The 17,863-nt window shown below is 44.9% G+C and overlaps 1 protein-coding gene across 5 annotated transcripts in view; it reads right to left on the bottom strand.

The window, feature by feature from the left end:
- The window catches only part of fut8 (fucosyltransferase 8), a 632,584-nt gene that overhangs the window by 27,689 nt on the left and 587,032 nt on the right, over positions 1-17,863 (bottom strand). For all 5 annotated transcript variants that reach the window (XM_033026878.1, XM_033026881.1, XM_033026879.1 and 2 more), the window contains 2 exons: positions 8,456-8,702; positions 4,472-4,648 (listed from right to left, as the gene is read on the bottom strand). In XM_033026878.1, the coding sequence (XP_032882769.1) occupies positions 4,472-4,648; positions 8,456-8,702 (424 nt within the window). The remainder of the gene's footprint in view (positions 1-4,471; positions 4,649-8,455; positions 8,703-17,863) is intronic.

The raw sequence follows: 17,863 nt of genomic DNA, 5'->3' as shown, positions 1-17,863 counted from the left end.
TAAAATTAAAAATAAATGTAGGAATACAAAGGCAGGTGGCACTAGTGTATATGCGACATGCTGGTCGGTGTGGGTAAGTTGGGCTGAAGTGCCTATTTCCACACTGTATGAATCTATGGCTCTACATTGAGGTCAGTTTGTCACTGTTCAGAGAGTGGATATTGGCGGCTGATCTTTGTCAATTGAAGGTAAAGTAATCTCTTGCAAAGTCAAGAGCCATACCTTCTTCAGATGCCAAAACATCAAAGAACATAGAACAGTGCAGCACAGGAACAGACCCTTTGACCCAGGATGTCGGTGCTGACCATGGTCCCAATTTAAACTAATTGCACCTGCCTGCACATGATCAATATCATTTCATTACTTTGCCTGTTCACGTGCCTCTAAAATAGTGCAATCTTATCTGCTTCCAGTACTTCCTCCTGGTATTATGTTCTGGCACCTACTATCCTCTACTTACAAAACTGGCTTTTAAACTTGCCCCATCACCTGAAAACTATGCCCTCAAGTATTTGACATTTCCACCCTGGGAAAAAAGACTCTGACTATCTACCTTTTGCCACTCCAGCACCAAATCCCAAGGCTATAGCTTCAACCTTCAACTTCAATCTACATATAGATTGGGTGAATCAAATTGGCAGGGGTGCTGAAGAAGAGGATTTCTTGGAATGTATGCGGGATAGGTTTCTAAACCAACATGTAGAGGAACCAACGAGAGAGCAGGCTATTCTAGACTGGGTATTGAGTAATGAGGAAGGGTTAGTTAGCCGTCTTGTTGTGCGTGCCCCCTTGGGCAAGAGTGACCATAATATGGTTGAGTTCTCCATTAGGATGGAGAGTGACATTGTTAAGTCAGAAACAAGGGTCCTGAACTTAAAGAAAGGTAACTTTGAGGGTATGAGACATGAATTGGCCAAGATAGACTGGCAATTGATTCTTAAAGGGTTGACGGTGGATATGCAATGGAAGGCATTTAAAGACTGCATGGATGAACTACAACAATTGTTCATTCCAGTTTGGCAAAAAAATAAATCAGGGAAGGTAGTGCATCCGTGGATAACAAGGGAAATCAGGGATAGTATCAAAACAAAAGATGAAGCGTACAAATTAGCCAGAAAAAGCAGCCTACCAGAGGACTGGGAGAATTTCAGAGTCCAGCAGAGGAGGACAAAGGGCTTAATTAGGAAAGGGAAAATAGATTATGAAAGAAAACTGGCAGGGAACATAAAAACTGACTGCAAAAGCTTTTATAGATATGTGAAGAGAAAAAGATTAGTTAAAACAAATGTAGGTCCCTTGGAGGATAGGGAGAGAGAAAATGGGGAATTACAGACCAGTTAGTCTAACGTTGGTAGTGGGGAAACTGCTAGAATCAGTTATTAAAGATGGGATAGCAGCACATTTGGAAAGTGGTGAAATCATTGGACAAAGTCAGCATGAATTTATGAAAGGTAAATCATGTCTGACGAATCTTATAGAATTTGTCGAGAATGTAACTAGTAGAGTGGATAAGGGAGAACCAGTGGATGTGTTATATCTGGACTTTCAGAAGGCTTTCGACAAGGTCCCACATAAGAGATTAGTATACAAACCTAAAGCACACGGTATTAGGGGTTCAGTATTGATGTGGATAGAGAACTGGCTGGCAGACAGGAAGCAAAGAGTAGGAGTAAACGGGTCCTTTTCACAATGGCAGGCAGTGACTAGTGGGGTACCGCAAGGCTCAGTGCTGGGACTCCAGCTATTTACGATATATATTAATGATTTGGACGAGGGAATTGAATGCAACATCTCCAAGTTTGCGGATGACACGAAGCTCGGGGGCAATGTTAGCTGTGAGGAGGATACTAGGAGGCTGCAAGGTGACTTGGATAGGCTGGGTGAGTGAGCAAATGCATGGCAGATGCAGTATAATGTGGATAAATGTGAGGTTATCCACTTTGGTGGCAAAAACAGGAAAGTAGACTATTATCTGAATGGTGGCCGATTAGGAAAGGGGGAGATGCAACGAGACCTGGGTGTCATGGTACACCAGTCATTAAAAGTAGGCATGCAGGTGCAGCAGGCAGTGAAGAAGGCGAATGGTATGTTAGCATTCATAGCAAAAAGATTTGAGTATAGGAGCAAGGAGGTTCTACTGCAGTTGTACAGGGTCTTGGTGAGACCACACCTGGAGTATTGCGTACAGTTTTGGTCTCCTAATCTGAGGAAAGGCATTCTTGCCATAGAGGGAGTACAGAGAAGGTTCACCAGACTGATTCCTGGGATGTCAGGACTTTCATATGAAGAAAGACTGGATAGACTCGGTTTGTACTCGCTAGAATTTAGAAGATTGAGGGGGGATCTTATAGAAACGTACAAAATTCTTAAGGGGTTCGACAGGCTAGATGCAGGAAGTTTGTTTCCGATGTTGGAGAAGTCCAGAACAAGGGGTCACAGTTTAAGGATAAGGGGTAAATCTTTTAGGACCGAGATGAGGAAAACATTTTTCACACAGAGAGTGGTGAATCTCTGGAATTCTCTGCCGCAGAAGGTAGTTGAGGCCAGTTCGTTGGCTATATTTAGGAGGGAGTTAGATGTGGCCCTTGTGGCTAAAGGGATCAGGGGGTATGGAGAGAAGGCAGGTACAGGGTACTGAGTTGGATGATCAGCCATGATCATATTGAATGGCGGTGCAGGCTCGAAGGGCCGAATGGCCTACTGCTGCACCTATTTTCTATGTTTCTATGTTTCTAACCTTGTCCTTCCCAAGGCCTTGCTAGCTCTTACCCCAAATAGGTTGCTTTCTTTACATGGCCGTCCCTGGTGAAAATCTGAGGAAGGGATGCAATGTACAATGGAGGAAAACGGAGAACTGCACTCGCTGGAGTTTAGAGGGATGGGGAGGATCTCCGTGAAACCAACTGAATAATGAAAGGCTACATAGAGTATGCAGAGGATGTTTCCAGTAGTGTGAGAGTCTAGGACCAGAGGGCACAGCCACAGAATAAAATAATGTACCTTTAGAAAGGAGATGAGGATGTTAAAGAACCTTGGTTGTAGAGGCCAAGTCATTTTTAAAGTGGGAATTGATAGGTTCTTGATCAGTAAGAGTATCATAGGTTATGGGGACAAGGCAGGATAATGGGGTTGAAAGGAAAATTAAATCAGCCATGATTGAATGGTGGAGTAGACTTGATGGGCAGAAAGGCCTAATTCTGCTCCTATGTCTCATGGTCTTATGTAAGAAAATAATGCCTCAGTACTGGCCAGTCTAGGTGTGGTAACACTTACCAAAGGGACATAAGTTTAAGGTGAATGGGAAAAGATGTAATAGGAATCTGAAGGTGGTGGGTGTATGGAACGAGCTGCCAGAGGAGGTATTTGAGGTAGAGACTATCACACCGTTTAAGAAACAATTAGACATGTACATGGATAGGCCGTTTAGCGGGATATGGTGCAAACGCAGGCATGTAGGACTAATCTAGATGGGAAATAAACAACAAATGCTGGAGTAACTCAGCGGTACAGGCAGCATCTCTGGAAAGAAGGAATGGGTGACATTTTAGGTTGAATTTGGGTCCTGACCAGGTTCAGGAATAGCTACTTCCCCACAGCCATCAGGCTATTAAACCTGGCTCAGACAAAACTCTGAACATTAATAACCCATTATCTGTTGTTTGCACTTCATCAGTTTATTTATTCATGTGTTTTGTACTCAATGCCTACTATGTTCTGTTGTGCTGAAGCAAAGCAAGAATTTCATTGTCCTATCAGGGGCACATGACAATAAACTCACTTGAACTTGGAGTCCCTTCTTCAGATGGGACATGTTGGTCAGTGTGAGCAAGTTGGGCCAAAGGGCCTGTTTCCACACTATAAGACTCTATGATTCGCGGGAGTTCACGGAAAGCGATGCACTCTGAGGTTCATTGGTGGGATCAGTGGAGGAGCGTGGGGGAGAGGTGCGTGAGTATTTAGCCTCTATGTTTTTTCAGACTACAGCTTTGGGCCGAGCACGTGAAGCAATCAAATATAAGCTGCAATCAGCTGACAACCATTGGTTCCCTGCAGAACTGCCAGCTGCCAAGCATCTTGATTTGGCTCATTGCTTTTCAACATTATTGCAGTCATAAGCCAAGGATAAAAGCAAAAAAAAAATTAGATTTTTAGTTTCTGTCAGATACAATGAGGAATGCTTGGCGTCCATTAGTGAAATCACTGTCGTCATCCAGAACTAATTTTCTAGCAACCCGATTATTTTTGGCAGATATGTAGAATAAGATACTATTACTCAGTGTGCATGCTTTCCGTGAACCTCATTGGTGCATTAAGTTTTACAATGCCAAAGGTGGCCATTACAAAAGCATTATTTCCTCTCTTCCCCTTCCTTTCCATTTCACACCCACTCCACCTCCAACTCTCACCTCATTCAGGCTTCTAACTTTTCCAGAAATCACCTTACAATATAAATAACGCCAAGGCTACTTACTTTGACTTAGCTTCCTGAAGTAAGTTGGGGTCATCCGTAGCAAGGTAAACCCGTTTTTTGTCGATCTCCACCTTGCGAGCAAGGAACTTGTAGTGCTCCTCTACATGTGCCATGTATTCCTCAATGGTGTGGTAAGCTGCTTCAGTTCCCACTTTGTCTGTACGTCGCACGTGAACACTGGTGAGAATGGAGAGATGAGAGCATCAGCATTGCCCCAGTTCAGTTCAGTCAAATGCTTTCACCAACTGTACAATCTGCACAGCTTGCACTTTAAGATTTTACAAATGCTGAATAGGTAACATGATGAACATCCTTTGGGACATACAGCAAATATTTCCCAACAGACAAATTATGGATTTAGACTTTAGATATTCAGAACTGCACGCAATGCTCCATGTTTTAATGTATGTTTTTAATGTTTCTTTGTGTGTTTTGTGTGGGGGGTGGTGTGGGGGGGTAAGGGGGAAGCTGCTTTGGTCGCCTCCTCCACGGAGAGGCAACTTTTTCCATGTCGCCTCCCCCGTGGCCTAACATTGAGGGTCGGTGCGGAGATCTTTCCCGGATACGCGCCTGGGGCTTCAGCCGCTGGCGCAGCGCAGCGCCGACTCTCGGTGGGGAGTGGGCGAGCTCTCGCCGGGCGCTCGCCGGAGGGGAGCGCTCCGTTCGCTGGCCCGCGGCAGCCTGAAGCCGCGGTCTGTAGGGCTCCATCCGCTGACGCGGCGTCCGCAGCCTGGGATCCCTCGTTGAGGACCCGGGAGAAGAAGAAGCTCCAACTGCCTACTTCTACCGCGGTCGCGGCAGGGACTTACTTACCATCAGGAGCGGGGTCCCTCGCCGAGGATCCCTGGAGTGGAGCTTCGACCACCGGCCCTGCAGTCTGCGGTGCTTCTGGCTGCGGCGCGGCGGGAACTTTAAATCTTCGACCGCCGGCCTGCGGCCTACACCAACCTGAAGCCGCGGTCTCCGGTGGGGAGGCACCGTTTCAGGACTTACCTTGACTTTCACTCATCTGGATGTCCGCAGCAGCGGCTGCGGAGAGTTGAGGTCCCGACCACGGGGGAAAATGGAGGAGGACTGGCCAAATGTTGTGCCTTCCACCACAGTGATGAATGCTGTGGTGGATGTTTGTGTTACATTTTTATCGTGTTTTTGTGTGTTCTTTATCATTGTACCGCTGCTGGCAAATTCATTTCACTTGCACTTTATGTGCAAGTGACGAATAAAACTAATTGTATTGATTGTATTGTATTGTAAGTGTGGTCTAAACAAAGTTTAATGCAGGTACATCGTCCTTTGCATTGTAATGATTCTGTTGGCTCTGTTTAGTTTAGAGGTACAGTGTGGAAAAAGGCCCTTCAGCCCACTGAGTCCGTGCCACACACTAGCACTAGGGACAGTTTACAATTTCACCAAAGCCAATTAACCTGCAATCATGCACGTCTTTGGAGTGTGGGAATAAACTGGAGCACCCGGAGAAAATCCAAGCGGTCACAGGAAGAACGTACCCACTCCATACAGACAGCGCCGGTTGTCAGGATCAAACCCGGGTCTCTGGCGCTGTAAGGCAGCAACTCTAACGCTGCGCCACCGTGCCACCCCAGAGTCTCCCATTGGAATGTAAATCTTAACCAATGTTTCACTTCTCCCTCACCAGCAACTGGCCTTTCTCCAACTCCTCCCTCCACTCCCTCCATTTCTCTGCCACTATTCTGGGTATATTATTATTACTCACTGTCTTCCGTAACCACACTGTTTCACATCTATTTCCCACCCCGTGTACTTTGAGGGATCTTCTCCATTCTCTCAATTTTTTCTCTCCATGTACCTTCTGTGATGCAAAACAAATTTCAGACTTGCTCTGACAATAAAGTATTATCGTATCGTATAAGCAACAACTCCAACCTCCCACCCACCCATCAGGCACCGATCTTGCACGGATCCCAGGTACACCATGAAAAGAACAGAGGAATAGACTAAATCTTCATGGATGCTGAGTCAATTCTTCTCTGGAATTAAGTTTTTATAACAACTGAAAGCACTGTCAAATCTCATTAATCTAACATTTGTTAGTCTGAAATATTCACAATCCAACACTATTTGTGAGCAAGTGATCTTAATACTCGTTAAACCGACAATTAATATTCCAACAGCAACACGTCTTTACCAAAACTTGTCATTAATGTTGCCTTATATTTTAATCATTTAACCTGATATACTTGATAATATTCATTATACTTGATAACGTATGAGTACAAATAATAAAAACACACTCACATATTGAATCATAAATTTAAAAATCCAATGATTTCAAGTCTTAAAAATAATAAAATCAAATTTTTATTTAAATTCAAGGTCAACGCTTTTTAAAAACTGTTAAAATAAATGTAAACGACTCATCGCAGCCTTTAAATTGGGTAATGCAGTGGCTTAGTTTTGAGTTAAAAGATACAGTATGGAAACAAGCCCTTTGCCCACCTAGCCCACACTGATCAATGATCACCCATATACTAATTTCTATGCTATCCCACATTCGCATGCTACACACTAGCAGCAGTTTTACAGAAGCTAATTAACCTACAAACCTGCATGTCTTTGGGAAACTGGAGCACCCGGAGAAAACCCATGCGGTCACAGGGAGAATGGAGCCACTCCATACAGACAGTGGCGGTTGTCAGGATCGAACCCGGGTCTCTAGCGCTGTGAGCTAGCAACACTACTGCTGTGCCACTGTGCCATGCTTCTGGTTCTGTAGGTAGAACTGCCACCTCACAGCATCCTGGGCTTGCATTTAGTTCTAATCTCGGGGGCTTCCTGTTTGGATTTAATCTTTAGACTCTAAGAGTACAGAGATACAATGTGGAACAGATCTTTCGTCCCACTGAGTCTACACCGACTAACAATCACCCGTACAATAGCACTGTCCCACACACTAGGGACAATTTACAATTTACAGAAGCCAATTAACCTGCATGTCTTTGGTGTATTTGAGGAAACCGGAGCATCCACCCAGTCACAGGAAGAACGTACAAATGCAACAAAGACAGCACCCGTAGTCACGATCGAACCCGGGACTCTGGTGCTGTAAGGCAGCATCTCTACCGCTGCACCACTGTGTCGACACGATACGATAAAAATGTATTCATCCCCGGAGGGAAATTGGTCTGCCAACAGTCACTACACTCAAGGTACACAAAAACTTGGAGGTTCACCTTATGACTGCATGGGGTTTTCCCCGAGTACTCTGATTTGCTCCAATATAAAAGAGTTCAATAGTTACTTAAAATTAGCTAAGTGTAGGTGGGTGGAGAGAAGTATTAAAAAGCCAAAGTGGGAGAATAAGTTACAGGATAATAAACTGAGGAGTGGGATTGATGGAATTTCTCTGAGAGACTTCATGAAATCTGTGGATTGACTGGCCTTTCTCTACGTTGTAAGGAAGTGTGAAATAAAAATATTAGGGTGACTAGAATGTAAAACTAATTCCAATAATTCTTCAACAAAAGCACGGGGAATGTAATGATTTGAACAATGCAAGGATAGATAGGAGTATTGGCCAAAGGTTGTCAGAGTCGGAGTATTTTATGGAGCATTTTAAGAGCGGACAGAAGCAGAGAGCTCTAAATACTGAATCAATGTCGTCTGCACAGACTTACAGAGCCATAGAATCGTACAGTGTGGAAACTGGCCCTTCGGCCCAACTTACCCACACAGAGCAACATGTCCCATCTACACTAGTCCCACCTGCCTCTGTTTGGTCCAAATCCCTTTAAACCTGTCTCATTCATGGACCTGTCTAAATGTTTGGTAAAATGTGTGATAGTACCTGCCTTAGAAGACTATGCCATGATGATAGGCTCAGGCATGATCTAATGAACCCTTGGTGTTGCAAAATGTTGCATTTATAATTTTACATTGGGTTATGGCAGTTTTACAAGAACTTGCTGGAGAATAGTAATGCATTCAGCCAAAAAAAAACATTCCTACCCAATAATCGGATGCTTGAAGCCAAGTTTTCTGGTTGCATCTTCAATTTCCTTCTCCAACCATGATTGTGGGCGTATTAAATATTTGACAAACTGGGAGACCCACCAGACTGAGGGGTCTCCATGCAAGTGGGTTAATCGACCTACGAGGTCTTCAGGAACAGCCAAGGGAAGGTATGGTGGACGAGGGTGTAGGCTGTCAACTATGGGGAGTTCCACCACCTGGACATTCTTATCATTGGCCTCACCTGAAAAATAAAATTTGCACAGACATGAGCGGTGGTTGCATTTCTTTAAACCACGAATGATCACCAGCTTCGATTCACTTGGCTCTCAGCTGCAGAATCAGCATTTCAAGAATTGAGAGAAGAGAAGAAAGCGCTGGCAGTATTCTTCCTGGAAGTGGAGATTATTTGAAATAAGAGTAGTCTTGAGTCAAAGTTCAACAGTGTTTTTCATAAGTTTCTAAGTTCATAAGTTATGAATTAGGTCATTCGGCCCATCAAGTCTTCTCCACCATTCAATCATGGCTGATCTGTCTCTCCCTCTCACCCTCAACCCCATTCTCCTGCATTCTCCCCGTTACCCCTGACACCTGTACTAATCAGGAATCAATCAATCTCCACCTTAAAAATATCCAATGAATTGTCCTCCACAGCCTTCTGTCACAATGAATTCCACAGATTCACCGCTTTCTGACTAAAGAAATTCCTCCTCATCTCCTTTCTAAAGGTACATCCTTTTATTCTGAGGCTCTGGCCTCTGGTCCTGGACTCATCCACTCGTAGAAACATCCTCTCCACATCCTCTCTATCCAGGCCTTTCGCTATTCAGTAACTTTCAATGAGGTTCCCCTTCATTTTTCTAAACTCCAGCGAGAAGAAAAAAACACTCATCAAATGTTAACTCACTTGCAAACCTCCTCTGGCCCCTATCCATCTCCAGTACATTTTTCCTCAGATATGGGGCCCAAAACTGCACAAAATATTCCACATGTGGTCTGACCAGTGCCTTTTCAAGCCTCGTTACATCACTGTCATTTTAATTGTCATATGTATAAACACAGAATAATGACATTTTTACTTTCAGCAGCACAACAGGTTTGTAAACATAGTACTTAGTAAATAACATAATAAAAAAAACATTAAAAAGTTCAATTAAAAAACCCCAATATAGTGCTAATAAAGCAAAAGCCCAGTCCTTAGTGCAAAATTTGAAGTTGTTCAAATGGTTCAAGGTTGTCAAATGAGAATTAAATTGCAGGAAGCCCACTGGGATAACAGCTTAGTTTTAACCTTTCTCTGGAGTGTCCATCAGCGCATTCTTGCTAATGCATTGTACGGCAATTATCAGTTTAAACTTATGTCAATAAGAAAACCAAAATTGAAGAGATAATTCCAAAGGAAAATGAGTGGCACAATGCAGGGACGGAAAACCCGGGGGGGGGGGGGGCAGAGGGGACACGTCCCCCCCATGTTTTGAGAGGTGGGGGACATTCCCCCCAAGTTTTTGTGATCCCAATTTTAAAATCTCCGCTTTTAGCGTTGGATTGAGCCTCCGAAGCCTCGCGTGCGTGTGTGTGTGCGCGCATGCGCGCGTGGCCGCCAAAAAATTGTGTCCCCCGTCCCCTCCATGTTTTGATAGCGAGTTCCGCTCTTGGCACAGTGGTACAGCAGTCGAGTTGCTGTCTTACAGTGCCAGAGGTTTTGATACAGACTATGGGTGTTATCTGTAAGGAGTTTATATGTTCTCCCTGTTACCACGTGGGTTTTCTCCGGGTGCACCGGATGCCTCCCACATCCCAAAGACGTACAGGTTAATTGGCTTCTGTGAATTGCTCCTAGCGTGCAGGACATGAAACTGGGATAACATAGAACTAGTGTACAGGTGATAGTTGGTCAGCGAAGACTCGGTGGTCCAAAGGGCCTGTTTCCACGCTGTATCTTTAAACTGAAACAAATTTGTCTATTATGGCTGCATCACATCATTCTGACGTATCTATAACTGGCAAAATAGTGTTGAAATGAAGAAACAGTTTGAGTCGTTGTTCTGAAACCAAAACCTTGCAAGCTCTTCCCAAACTACCAACATTTCTCCCCTTTTAGAAGTTTGAATGTTTGCCATCAAAGAGTTACAACCTTTCTTTGGTTGTAGAATCTTTTCTTAAGAGGCCCTGTGGGATTGACGATGACTTGCTTCCACAATTGTCTTGCAGTCTACAGGAGACTTATGAGGCCAATGTGAGAAATGCAAGGTGGGGAGTGTTTTGCTGTCAGGTGGGTAGATTATGAGGAAGTCCATTGCTTATGCAGAGTCTGTGTGTGTTCCCAATACACGGACTCTTGGCTCTCAATACCACAGGGCTCGAAATTAACGGTTGCCCGGGTGCCAATGGCCACCTAAAGCCCCGCCGGGCAACCTAAAAGCCGTGTCATTTTGCCCAGCTTGGCAAGCGAAGGAAAGCTTGACGGATGTGGACAGCAGTCGGCCTGATGCAAACTGTGCTGTTGTTTCTCAGAGAGCTCCTGCCTTATCCTTGTTCCCTGCCTTGCCCTGCGGAGTTGCTGCTTGTTTGTGAACCAGTGGCTCGGGCAGCGGATTGGCGCTCGACACCGCTGCAAATTGTTCTGTTGCTGTAGTTCCCTTAAAGGGCCTGTCCCACTTTGCGATATTTTTTCGGCAACTCCAGTGCATTAGTGACGGTTTTAATGGGCATCAGTCACTGATGCTCCGCAGTCATCAAAAAAATCACAAAGTGGAACAGGCCCTTTAAGGGAACAACAGCAACAGAACAATTTGCAGCAGTGTCGAGCGCGTGAGCCGCTTCTTCCCTTCCCCCCTCTTCCTCCCTTCTCCCCGCTCCACTCTTCTTCCCCTTCTCCACTCCCCCCCACTCCTCTCACATCCCCTTCTCCCCCTCTCCCTCCCTTCTCCAACCCCCCCCTGAGGTAACCCTAACCCTAACTCTAAGTTGATAGGCTTGGTATTTATAAATTGTCCTTAACATGTGTGGGATAGTGTGCGGGGGATCGCTGGTCGGTGTGGACTCGGTGGGCCGAAGGGCACTGTATCTCTGAGCTAAATGTGACACAGGGGCTCAGGGGTTGGACTCAAACTCCCAATATTCTGCATGGGAATTAAACTGTTGGTCACGAGATGTCCCAGAGGCAGATCTCTCTTCCAATGGTCTCTTCAAACCCCCAGAGGCAGCGGGCTTTTCAACTGGATACAGCCAACGTTGTCAATTTACCAGTGCCACCCACCTCCTCTTGATTGGTGAATATGTTTAGTTTGTGACTTTATTTGAAGCAGAAATAATATGTGACTGCTTCATTGAGCGTAATTCCGACTGGTAACTACGCACTTCGTCCGAGCACATTATCGCAGACGTCATGCAGCTGTCTTAAATGACCACCTAAACTGTTATTTGGCAATGTAAAAAGCTGCCTAGTTTGCATAGAGAGAGTGCAGAGAAGGTTCACCAGACTGATTCCTGGGATGTCAGGACTTTCATATGAAGAAAGACTGGATAGACTCGGCTTGTACTCACTAGAATTTAGAAGATTGAGGGGGGATCTTATAGAAACTTACAAAATTCTTAAGGGGTTGGACAGGCTAGATGCAGGAAGATTGTTCCCGATGTTGGGGAAGTTCAGAACAAGGGGTCACAGTTTAAGGATAAGTTTTTTGGGACCGAGATGAATCTCTGGAACTCTCTGCCACAGAAGGTAGTTGAGGCCAGTTCATTGGCTATATTTAAGAGGGAGTTAGATGTGGCCCTTGTGGCTAAAGGGATCAGGGGGTATGGAGAGAAGGCAGGTACAGGATACTGAGTTGGATGATCAGCCATGATCATATTGAATGGCGGTGCAGGCTCGAAGGGCCGAATGGCCTACTCCTGCACCTATTTTCTATGTTTCTATGTTACCCGGCTGGCAACAGTGAATAAAAGTTGTGAGAGCCCTGTACCATCTCATGTAGTCCTACACTTTGAGTGGCCATGCGATAGAGCATGTTCATGAGACATGGGAGAAGAATAAGGCCACTCTATTCTCCTGCTTTCTCCCCATAACCTGTGACGCCCATACTAATCAAGAACCTATCAATCTCCGCTTTAAAAATACCTAGTATCGGCCTCCACCGCTGTCTTTGGCAAAGAATTCCACAGATTCACCACCCTCTGGCTAAAGAAATCCAATCCAAGTAGTGAGATTAAGTATTTCCTCAAAGAGATTTTGAAGAGATAATGTACAATAGTCTCTGTTAACTTGGCAATCTCTTTCCATAATAGAGCTTGTAACAATTTTTCTGATTCAAGAGTGTGTAGCTGGAAGGTTAAAGGATGTAGCATAACCAATATAAACAATTGAATGGAAGTTGAGTCTTTATCTGGAGGATGCTGGGTTGGTACAACGGTGCTATATTGGTCACATGTGCAACTGCACAGTGAAAATTATATTGCACATTTACTCATGCAGATGCCGCCATGTTTTTCCGCCATTTCCAGCATCCAAAGTCTGGTCTGCCCATGCATACAGTCCACTGGAGCAGTTCTAGATCCTGGTAAGGCCCAATCTCCTGCAGGGCCTTCCTCTGTCGCCTTCGACTGGATCGGCCCGGTGAACCAACGGCCCTCTCCTATCTTTGTATCCCAGGGATGCCCCCTGCAGCTGACCTTGAAGGCGCTTGAGGCATTACCCCAGTTCACCCTCTGACTGGCCCTGCTCCTCGCATCCGTGGTCTGCTGAACCTTTGGCTTCTCTGGGCAGGCTCCCAGCACTATGGTTGGGAGAAGTCACTAATGTATGTTTGCTCATTTTTACAATGAGTTCGGAGGATTCTGTGGAGACAGCATCTGTGGTATTTTTCAAGTGCCACAAGGTGCTGATATAGGTAGCCCAGGTCTCAGATTGGAGGGCAGGATCCCTGCTGATGGAAGGCCATGAGATTCCTGCAGGAAAACGAGGTCGATCTTCAATTGTCCTTTTCCATCTATTGACTCAAGGCTGTACTGCAGCAGTGAAGGCGGTAGTTTAATGTCATCCTATTCCACGGAGACAAACAACACAGGAATAACCCTTTCAGCCCAATCAATGGCTGCTGGTGAGTGTGCTCCATAATTACTGTAATCATAAATCATTCCTGAGGTAGCAATGTTGCGTTATGGCAGTATATCTATTTTGAAAAAGAGAATTGCAGAACAATACTTCCAGGTCTGATTGGTGAAACATTGATTATTTCATTATTCTGTACATGTACGGTATCAGCTACTTCTATGAAAGTGACTTGCGTCTTTTTGTTTTGTTTTGTATGCTCAGAAAATTAATTTTTTACAAGGCAAAAGAAAGCAATATGAGGTATGAGTGCTCAGAAATGCAATAAAAGATGTGGTGAACAAAGACTATTCATCCTCCCTACATCCAGTAATACATTGCCATGGAGATGAGCAGTGATATCATTTTTCATCGCACTAGTCGTTGACGAATTAATCTCTCTAAACCCTAAACCTACTCTACTCTGAATTAACACAGCAAAAACTAACTTTGCTTCCTCTTGGCTTTTTCCAAGAGATCCCAGCATCACGTAGACACCATATACGGGTTTTGAGCAAGCAAGACAGGCACCAGTAGACACAAGTGGGGTAACTCAGCAGGTCATGCAGCATCTCTGGAGAAAAAGGATTGGCAATGTTTCGGGTTGGAACCCTTCTTCAGACTAAAAGTAAAGGGGAGGGAAGTGGAGGTAGGAAAAGGCCAGAACAAAGCAGGGCCAGCAACAGATGACCAAGGAAGGGTGGAACCCATAATGGCCCATTGTTGGCTGGGGAAGAGTTGATAATGAGAGGGATACAGAGAGGCGAATTGTGGAACTAGTAGGATGACTAGGGTGGAGGAGGGGGAGAGATGGAATGCAGGGGTTACTTGAAATTAGGGAAATCAACATTCATATTCATACCGCTGGGTTATAAGCTGCCTGACTGAAACATGAGGTGCTGTTCCTCCAACGTGTGTATAGCCTCACTCTGACAGTGGGGGGGCTCAGGACAGAAAGGTCGGAATGGGAATGGGAATGGGAAAGGGAATTGTTTGGCAACCGGGAGATTGCGTAGGCCAAGGCGCTCGCAGCATAGGTGTGCAGGCCAAGGCGGAAGCTAATCATCTTCCAGGAACCCAGCTATAATAAGCTTGAACCAATTTGCATTGCCTTTTCCCAACGTTCACTGACACAGGCTGTCTGTTATGGTCATCGGCTGAAATGCCAAGAACACAACTATTTTAAGACCTGACTTTACCAGAAATCAGTGGAGTTTTTAAATGCTTTAAGTTTCAAACTATAAAAACAGTCCGCAAAGTCTTTCGAACTCATTAAAATGGTGGTGTGATTCAGATGACATTTTATTAAAGCGCAGAATAAAGACAAAACTGAGAAGATAACATGTTTAAAGTGTGCTCTTGAAAAAGATACAGTGCCGTGTGGCTAGGCATCAATTTTTTATTAAATAAACTCACCACCTAGATAACAGTGAGATCAAATCTTTGCTGGCATAAAACAAATGGGCCATAAAATTCTGTTTCATTTCACTGCTCTTCATTCAGTATGGGTGTATAGTTGGTTATAAAATGACATGTGATGCAGCATGTTTGACACAGGAGCTGTGTTTAGTTTAGTTTAGTTTAGTTGAGAGATATAGTGTGGAAACAGGCCCTTCGGCCCAGCAAGTCCACAATGACCAGCAATCACCCTGTACACTATCCTACGCACTAGAGACAATTTTACAACTTACCAAACCCACTTAACCTACAAACCTGCACTTTGACAAGAGACAAGAAACATTTATTGTCACATGTACCAATTGGTACAGTGAAATTTGGGGGTCACCATACAGCCATACGAATAATAAAGACCACAACACATGATAGACTTCAACACAAACATCCCCACACAGCAGAATCAAAGTTTCCCACTGTGAGGGAAGGCACCAAAGTTCAGTCATCCTCCCTCTTGTTGTTGTTGTTCACCCGTGGTCGGGGCCTCCCGAGCCCGATGCTCAGGCCCTCTCGCCGGGATGATGGAACTCCGACGTCGGAATGGAAGAACATCCTCAGCGGCTTGGACCTCCGAATCGGCCACCTCTTACCTGAGACCGCTGCTCCCGAAGTCCACAGGCCGCGCTGGACGGAGATTCCACACTGGTGGTCCTCGGCAAAGGGATCTCAGGACTCCGCGATGTTGAAGTCAGCGTCGCCCGTGGCTGAGCTCAGCAAACCACAGCTCCGCGATGTTGAAGCAGCAGGCTCAACACTCCGGAGCTTCAAACGGCGATCCCAGGTAAGGCATCCCCCGCCCCGTGATGAATCCTCTGCTGAAGCTCTGATCGGTCACCAGCAAGAAAGTTGGTAGGCCGGGGGGGGGGGGCGAGGGCGCGACTCGAAGAATAGTCGCATCCTCGCCAGGAAGTGACTGGGAAACAGTTTCCCCCTTACCTTCCCCACCTCCCTCACATAAAAATACTAAGAAATACTCCAACATATACTTTTTAAACAGGCTAAAAATTAAAAAAAGATGGAAAAAACAGACAGACTGTAGGCAATGTCTGCCATCATGCGGCGCCCCCTAGTGGGGAGTGTGGGTGGAAACTTGAGCACCCAGGGAAGACCCACGCGATTACGGGGAGTACATACAAACTCCACACAGGCAGCACTAACTAACTGAACTTCTTTCATGTTGGAGGGAATGATCACATTTCATTTATCATACTTAGGGTACCACATCAACTCTGAATAGCATTGTAACTGTAAATAAAAGGGTGTTCATTCTCTTAACTTGCATGTTAAGCGTGTGATTAAAACACAGCATCATGCGCATTCTGTGCATGGCATCTAGGCAGCGGTCACCAGCTCTGCATCAGTCTGCTATCACCATAAAGCAGATGGATATTTAGCAACAAGAGCTATTTGCTGAAGATGTGGTTGAATGATGGTGCACAAACCGTGCATAACTGTGCAATATGCACGCAATGAAAGCCAGCTTAGCTGCTCGAAGATTCTGCTATCTCTATCGCTCGAGGAGCCTGGCTGTATCACCAGAGTGGAAATGCATTCACGTGTGAATTTTGATAATGCAAGGTGGTGGCTCACTACTGCCTTATTCATGGAAATGTAGAATGTGCATTGTTGGCTGACTTTGCCAACCAGTGCTGAGAATCAATGAAGTAACTCATTTCCTATGCCTATTCTATTAACATAGAAAATAGGTGCAGGAGTAGGCCATTCGGCCCTTCGAACCAGCACCGCCGTTCAATATGATCATGGTTGATCATCTAAAATCAGTACCCCGTTACGGCTTTTCCCCCATATTCCTTGATTCCCTTAGCCCTAAGAGCTAAATCTAACTCTCTCTTGAAAACATCCAGTGAATTGGCCTCCACTGCCTGTGGCAGAGAATTCCACAGATTCACAACTCTCTGAGTGAAAAAGTTTGTCCTTATCTCAGTCCTAAATGGCCTACCCCTTATTTTTAAACTGTGACCCATGGTTCTGGACTCCCCCAACATTGGGAATTGTTTTCCTGCATCTTCCCAGTTTATATGTTCTATCAGATAGCCTCTCATCCTTCTAAATTCAAGCAAATACAAGCCCAGTCGACCCATTCTTTCATCATACGTCAGTCCTGCCATCCCGGGAATTAACCAGGTGAACCTTCGCTTCACTCCCTCAATAGCAATAATATATTTCCTCAAATTAAGAGACCAAAATTGCACACGATACTCCAGGTGCAGTCTCACCAGGGCCTTGTATAACTGCAGTAGGACCGCCTTGCTCCTAAAATGTATTTCTTCACTGCTTGCAGTACCTGCATGCTTACTTTCTGTGACTGATGTACAAGCACACCCAGGTCTTGTTGCACCACCCCTTCTCTTAATCTGACACCATTCAGATAATAATCTACCTTCCTGTCCTTGCCACCAAAGTGGACAACCTCACATTTATCCACATTATACTGCATCTGCCATGCTTCTGCCCACTCTCCCAACCTATCCTAGTCGCCCTGCAGCCTCATAGCATCCACATCGCAGCTCACACTGCCACCCAGCTTTGTGTCGTCCGCAAACTTAGAGATATTACATTTAATTCCCTCGTCTAAATCATTAATATATGTTGTAAACAACTGAGGTCCAATAGATTAGATAAATTATATTAATATTTATGATTCAGAGGTTTACTGATTGTGTTTGTTTTAATAGTGTGCGCCCTTTAAAGTTACAAGAACATGTATTGTAATGGGATGCAAAATAATTGAACAATTAGAGGCAGCAAAAACCCAGGCAGATGGTCAAGGACAGTTCCCCCATATTCCTTGATTCCCTTAGCCCTAATAGCTAAGGAGGAGGAGCCATCTTGGGGAGCGG

Source organism: Amblyraja radiata, chromosome 9 (genome assembly GCF_010909765.2).
Source record: "Amblyraja radiata isolate CabotCenter1 chromosome 9, sAmbRad1.1.pri, whole genome shotgun sequence".
Lineage (NCBI taxonomy): Eukaryota > Metazoa > Chordata > Chondrichthyes > Rajiformes > Rajidae > Amblyraja > Amblyraja radiata.
This window is presented reverse-complemented; position numbering and strand designations above follow the sequence as displayed.